Raw genomic sequence first — 7,389 nt, 5'->3', positions numbered from 1 at the left:
GAAGTGCTGAAGGTCACACGCAACTAAACTGATTGTTGTTTTAATGTGTCTTGTCTACTATTCCTGACTGGTGGACTTACCTTTTAAGTGACCCCCAAGGGTGTTTCCAATTTTTGGCTAGCCAAAGGAAAGATACTCTCTCTAATTCCATCAGGAAAAAACAAACAAAAAATAAACAATAATTAAAAAAAAAACTTCACACTTCAGGAAGGGATAACAGGGTGGCTCGTCTTTGCACTTGTTTTTAGCACATTAACACCTCATCTGTTACTTGTTACCTGCCCCTTTCTATGATTTCATCAACTAGATTGGGTCAAAGGGAGTCCATTTCCTCCCCTCAATCCCCATCCCAGAATCCATTGTGCACAATTCTTAATTTGCATATTTTCTAGTGGAAAGAGTTCTAGATTTCAAATTGGTGGACCTGGTTTTGAGTCTTGGTTTTGCTCCATATTACTACTTACTGTGTTACACTAGATGAATCACTTAATCCCTCCTCTCCTATAAAATAAATGGCTTGCATGAAATTAACTCTAAGCTCTAAATCCTGCATTTTAAACACCTAGAGTAACCTAGTACTCTGGAAATACATTGCATATCGTAATGACTATGGCCAGGTCACAATAGAAATACATTACTAAATAAATTGAGTTTCTTATGCCATCACACAGTGCATTTTAAAAACAAAATATGACCTTTTCTGAATAGTTTGCACACTTAAAACCAAACAAAAAAAAAAACCTTAGAATCTTAGCTTATGAGTCTTTGAAGCTATTTGTTAATCATTGAAACTATATAGTAATCTAAGAAATTGAAAATTGAAAAAAAATCTGATTAATAAAATCAGTATAGACCATTATCTAAGTTTAGTCAGGTTAACAAGTGACTATTTTAAGCTTAAATCTTGGATTAAGTTACTAATATAAATCAGTTTAAGAAGATGCTTTAAAAATACCTCCTTAACTTTGTGTTATGCAAATATTCTGAGTTTCAAAACTGAAATGGGCATGATCTTGGTTTTCTTTGTATCACACAAAATCCACCCAGCAGAAAGGGGCTTTGGCTTTGCAGATGAGAATATGATTATTGTAGTTGTTTTAAATATTGGATTTAAATATTGAATATTTGCTGTATAGGGACTATACTGGTGAACCTGATGTCAGTAATCAAGCCATCCAAATATGACTTAAACATCAGCTACTTTGAAAAAATAATTTTAAGACTGTGTTACCTCCATCATTCCACTGGCCCTGAGCATTATAAAACATCCTCTAGAGCTGTAGTGGGTCTTATCAATCAATAGCAGGAATATTCAACAGAGAGCAGAATTTAAGTAACAGTACCAAAAAAAAAAAAGCCTGAAAAAACAAGAATATCAAAACTGAAGAGGGGAGAGGGGAGGAGAGAGTAAAATAGACTACACTACACAGAAGAAAAAACCAACTAAATAAAAAATTTATATGCTTTAAGTGCAATGCATTTTATCCATTATCTTAGTGCCTTTCTTTTCCATATCAGGAGTTTTTCCACTATTTCTTTAGGTGAAGAAATATTGGGGAAAAAAGATTCCCTAATTGGAAAAAAAAAAGTTTGCCAGCACTTTAGACTTTACTGTTGATACTATTATAACCAAGAATTAGATTGAAACTGCAACCAAGAGATTAAAAGTGACATAAAAAGAAGAGTAAGATGATAGGATAGTGAATTTTTAGAGCTAGCAGGAAATTGAAAGGTCTTTGTCTCATTTTACTGTTGAGGAAACTAAGATTTGGAGAAGGTGAGTGACTTGTCCAAGGTCACACAGGTAGTTATTGGCAGAGCTGGGACTACTTCAGGTCCTCTGATTCTACATCCACTGTTCTTACAAGGCTAAAACTATTGGAAGTATTACTTCATATTTCTAACTAACCACTCCCTCATACCTTCCCCTCGTGACTCTTGAGGGAGTACGTGACTTAATCAATTTTGACTTTTCCTTTCAAACATCATTTCCAAAAAGAATTTGTTCTAAGAGGTATGGAGAATCATTTACTTCACTAGTGCAAGGAGATGTGTGAAGTGGAACTTCTTCAGTATACACTGATGACTTTTCCAATTGAATTTCCCTCATCTGCTACAACATCCTGGGACTGGGGATGAGAGAAAGTGTGAAGGGTAAGGGAGAGAGTAGAGAAACAGACAGATACTGGAGGAGGGAGGGGACAGAGATAGAGACAGAAGCAGGGAGTGGTGACTAACCAAAAAACATGTGATTTGAATCCACTAAGTACAGTTGTCAAGGAAAAAAGAATCAGTGAGTCAATAGGAAGAATATAGGTTAGAAAAAAAATTTAAATCATATACTGAATTTGTCAGGGAAAGGTAAATTATATTAATTGCAATTTATGACACTTAGAGAAAAGGGAATTTTTTCACTTTTCTACTGTTCAAGCTTCATATGATGGTGCTTTTACTTACAGGTTCTTATCCAGTGTGTGTGTGTGTGTGTTTTCTTTCTAATAAGAAGCAATGTATCTCTTTACCTCAGGTGAATCTAAGTGGTGATCTTACAGAAAGGATAAAATGGAATTCTGACTTGATTTATGTGGCCAAAGGTTTTAAATTCATAATGAAGAAACTAAATCCTGAGTGACAGGATTGGCTGGGGAACAAAACAGAGACTTGTCAGTTTGTTTCAGGTATATTTCTATAAGCTTTTTGATCTTAACAAAATAACCCATTTAATGCCAGAAATGTGTAAGGAAATGATTAAATTATGGACAATCTTGGGTCATGACCAGACTGATTAAGGCAGATTTTAAAATGATGAAGTGGAGAATGCTTGAAAGTCATATCCTTACTGAGTTTTCACCTTCACTTACCTTTAAAGTAAGAAACCACCAAGAAATATTTTCCTAGTATTCTGTAAGAATTGTACTTGAACAATAAGCTAGTTAAAATTAAATATGGAGTATGGGGCTTCATTCAAAAACACCAAACTCAAATAATATTGCTTGAGTTTACTAATACATCAGATTATACTCTAAAGTTCAATATGTTGTTAACTTATTGCATATAGAGAATCATTGCTTCCAGTAAGTGGCGACCCAGTTTTACAGAGTACCATGAACTAGATAACACTGAAAAGAAGTTGATAACTTAAGTTGAACTCTCTAGCCAATAGCTTGTAAACACCAAGGAGTTCCTTTAGAAAGGACAGCCCTCAGTGGATGTTCTTCGGTGTGTAGGAAAAGATTCAGCTAGTGGTGGGCTTAGGCTCATTACTTAGACTAACTTAAGCTTTTAGTCAGTGCCAGACTACACCGACTTTTTCTAGATGATGCTGGGAAATATTGGGGGAAGAAATGACTTTGAAGGAACCTCAACCATTTTGGGGGAAAAAAAAAGCAATGTATGATTGAGCTGTCATTTATTCACTGTTATAGTTGTGTTTGAGTAAAAAAAAATGCTTAGAAATGCATGCATTGCGGCTGTATAGAGTGAGATACTTTTATATGAAGTGCTCCTATCAACCAAAACTCATTTATTCAGAACGACCTAACCCCACTGTATACTTTCCAAGTACAGCTCTGCTTTGTTTATTTCTTTTTCTGCCCAGGAGCGAACACTAAGGGGCACTAGAGAATCGAACTGCAGCAGTTGCTATCCAGCAGAAACTGACTGCTGCAGAAGTCTTCTGAAACAAACAAACCAAAAATACATATATAACTTATTTGAGGCCGGGGGCTAAGGCTGTTAGCAAGATGGCTCAGGAATTAAAGGGATAAACGCAGAGGTGGGCACAGCTGATTTGCAAGAGCATTACCTCTGAGAATTAAATTCACTGGACAAAGGTGGAAACGCAGCAGTCACTGTGATTTCCCTACCCCCTCCCCACCCCCCCATGGTGAAATATTTTATATTCCATTTTTGGGACAAGTTCGTTTTCGGATATGAAAAAAAAAATGTAGCACATATATAAAGTCTCGCCCCTCGGGATATACTGAATACCCCAAACAGAGTCCATGCGCTATGCCTATTAGCAAAGCAACGCTAACATTTTGGTCTTCCTAAACACATGCCCAGAGAGACCTCAGATGGACTAAACATTACCTCTGACCCTTATCTAGTTCTTTTACTTTTATTCCCCTCCCTTTCTTGTCCACCTCAGCATTCATCTTCATTTGACAAGGACTATTAGTTATTGAAATGTTTTAAACAAGTTATACTTAACCCTCCCCGCCCCCCGCCCTCACACCTCTTCACTACACCTTTCTAGTTGGGACTAGGAGTTGTTTCAGGTGCAAAAAGGAGAGAGGGAATTGGTGGGGGAGATGCAGAAGAATACAATGATTACAAGAAGCATGGATCCTGAATTTTGACTTTCTTCTGGGAAAGAGGAGCGGAAGGATAAGATAAGGGAACCCCAGGTTGAGAGTAGGGGAGGCGAGGGTAAGCACTACTCCCCCGGTGTTTTTCCCCACCCCTTCCTCCCCCTTCTCCTTTCCTCTCTTCCTTGGGCAGGAGCTGATGCCAATGCGCCAGGATAGAGAGATCTCGGCGCGGGAGGAGATGACGCAAAAGGCTGAGCTCCCCCCAAAAAAGTGTTTCTTCAGGACGAAGATGGCGGCAACTTAGCCCAGGGACCAAAGATGACTGTGGCCATCGGCAGACAAAATCCAGGCAATTCCGCCCAGTGTGCCGGGGGAAAACGCGCCGGGCGGCAGCTACCGCAGCAACCAAGTGTTGTCAGCAGCAGCGGCGGCGGCGGCGGCGGCGGCGGCGGCAGCAGCAGCAGAAGCAGCAGCGTCAGGAACAGGAGTAAGAGCAGGATCAGGGGCAGCGGCGGCGGCGGCGGCAGCAGCAGCAGAGGCGGCGGCGGCGGCGGCAGCAGCAGCAGCAGCAGAAGCAGCAGTAGCAGGCGCCACCAGGAAGACCTGCAGCAGCAGCTCACCAGTTAGAGCGCCGGGTGGGGGGTGGGGGGGGAGGGAGAGAGGTTCAGTCGACTTCTGCCAAGGCTCTGGACTAAGGCAGAGAGAAAGAAGAGGAGGAGGAAAAGAAGGAGGAGGAAAAGGAAGAAAAGGAAAAGAAGAAGGAGGAGGAGAAGGAGGAGGAGGAAGAAGAGAAGGAAGAGAGGAGGAGGAGGGGAGACGCTCTCTTTGCCTTCAATCGGCTGCAGGGAAGCGGCATGCAGCTGTCAGGGGATAGCGGGATTTTCTCAAGAGAGCGATGGGGAACCGAGGTCTGACAATGCCTGGGTGAGAGGAGAAACGAGCTAACCAACCCCACACCTCCACCACCACCACCACACCACCACCTCCTCCTCCTCCACCTTCACCACCACCAACTACCACCACCACCACCACTACCACCACTACCACCACTACCACCACCACCACCATCCCTCTTTCCTTCCTTCTCTCTCTCTCTTTCTCTCTCTCTCTCCTCTTCTGTGCTCTCTCCGCATCATTGTTTCCCACTCTAGAGTGGATGGGGTCTGACTGATGATTAGCTTTAATGCAAGTCAGATCTACCTACAGAACCTGAGATTTCTGTAGGAAAAAGAAAAAAAAAAGGAGAGAGAGAGAGAGAGAGAGAGAGAGAGAGAGAGAGAGAGAGAGAGACACGGGAGGAGGGGATAAGAAAATTAAACCCTTTAAGTCAATGCATATTGTGGTGACTCTGGCACAGGAGCCCTCACAGTGGAGTCGGCCAGGGCTGTGCGTTCCCAAAATATGACCAGGGGTGCTTGGATGTGTCGGCAGTATGATGACGGCTTAAAAATCTGGTTTGCAGCACCCCGGGAGAACGAGAAACCGTTCACTGATTCAGAGAGGGCTCAGAAATGGCGACTGTCTCTGGCATCTCTCTTGTTTTTCACAGTCCTGCTCTCTGATCACTTGTGGTTCTGCGCCGAGGCGAAACTGACCAGGACCCGAGACAAGGAGCATCACCATCAGCAACAACATCAACAGCAACAGCAGCGGCAGCAGCAGCAGCAGCAGCAGCGGCAGCAGCAGCAGCAGCAGCAGCGGCAGCAGCAGCGGCAGCAGGAGCCCTCCTGGCCAGCGCTATATACTAGCATGGGGGAGTCCTCGCCTACCGTACAGGCACACAGACTCCTCTCCTCCTCCTCATCACCCACCCTCCCCCCCTCTCCCAGCAGCAGCGGGAGCAGCAGCGGCGGCGGCGGCGGCAACGGCGGCAGTAGCAGCAGTAGCGGCCACAGCAGCAGAGGACAAAAAAATCAGAACAAGGCTATTTTTCTAGGAAACTCTACCAAACCTCTGTGGCGCTTGGAGACGTGTTACCCTGAGGCAGCCTCCTCAGGCCAGTGTTTCATAGTTGAGGATGCGGACTCCGTTTGCCAGAGGAACTGGAGTCAGGTAATAGAAGAGGAGCCCCAGCAGCAGGTGACAGGGAAGCATAAAACTCCTCACTTGAAGGATTTCTACCTTCCCTTTTGTAATTCCTACACGTTTTGGGAGTTGTTCTCTGGGTTGTCCAATCCGGACTCTTTGAACTGTAGTCTGGACGTGGTGCTCCAGGAGGACAGGAAGAGGACGAGCTGCAGGCAGTGCGTTGAGGCTTACCAACGCTACGACCACCATGCTCAGGAGAAATACGATGAGTTTGAGCTTGTGCTCAAGAAATATTTGCAATCGGATGAGTACTCAGTGAAATCGTGTCCTAAGGATTGTAAGGTAGGATCAATGGTGTCTTTTCTTCTATGTGCGATCACTTTAGAGTTTTTGTATTTATTTCCCCTCCCCACTCCCATGGTTTATGTTACTTGTGGTTATGGTAACTTGAAAGGCTGCCAGACACAGGGGTTGTCTGGTTGTCTAATGCAACAGGATTCTTTTCTAGAACAGGGAAATCTTGGTTTTCTAGGATAACAGAATTCCATTTCTACCTCCATACAATTGTCTTAAACTCTGCTGTGTTCTTCGACCGTCTCAATGTGGACTGTAGTGGTAGGGACTACATGCCACTGAGTAAAACTAGTCACAGTAGAAAGTGAAGTAGTGTGTGTGTGTGTGTGAATTCAGGCATGTGTTTCCACAAGAACTGTCTTGCTGTGACATCCTAAAGTTGTTCTTCTTGTGAAATAAGAGCAGTGGTTGTTGGTATTTGGTTAAGACGAAAAGACAAATTCAGTTCAGTGCTTGCAGGTATATTTCTGATTGTATGAAATGCTGGAGTTGTCTACTAGAGAGAGGTTAATTAGCCTCTTTAACTTCCCAGGTTTCTCTGAAAATTCTTTAATAATAACAGCTTTGTCTGTCAGGATGCTCTCCAGAATTCTTATAAGAAAACTGCTTTATGTTATAAATTAGTATTTGCTAAGCCCCCTTAAAGATCCCCTCCGCACTGTTGAATAGAAGTCTGGGGACATTTACTGGTTGT

At 42.9% G+C, this 7,389-nt stretch overlaps 1 protein-coding gene across 1 annotated transcript in view; it reads left to right on the top strand.

Annotated features, from left to right (window-relative positions):
* Window positions 1-5,606: 5,606 nt before the first annotated feature.
* LOC114046320 (transmembrane protein FAM155A-like) overlaps window positions 5,607-7,389 on the top strand; it is a 726,009-nt gene continuing 724,226 nt past the window's right edge. The window contains exon 1 of the mRNA XM_027866621.1: window positions 5,607-6,683. Coding sequence (XP_027722422.1) covers window positions 5,715-6,683 — 969 coding nt within the window. The 5' untranslated portion in view covers window positions 5,607-5,714. The remainder of the gene's footprint in view (window positions 6,684-7,389) is intronic.

Source organism: Vombatus ursinus, unplaced genomic scaffold (assembly GCF_900497805.2).
Source record: "Vombatus ursinus unplaced genomic scaffold, bare-nosed wombat genome assembly UNPS02014781.1, whole genome shotgun sequence".
NCBI lineage: Eukaryota > Metazoa > Chordata > Mammalia > Diprotodontia > Vombatidae > Vombatus > Vombatus ursinus.
Note: the sequence above shows the minus strand (reverse complement) of the source record. Positions and strands in the feature narration are given on the sequence as shown.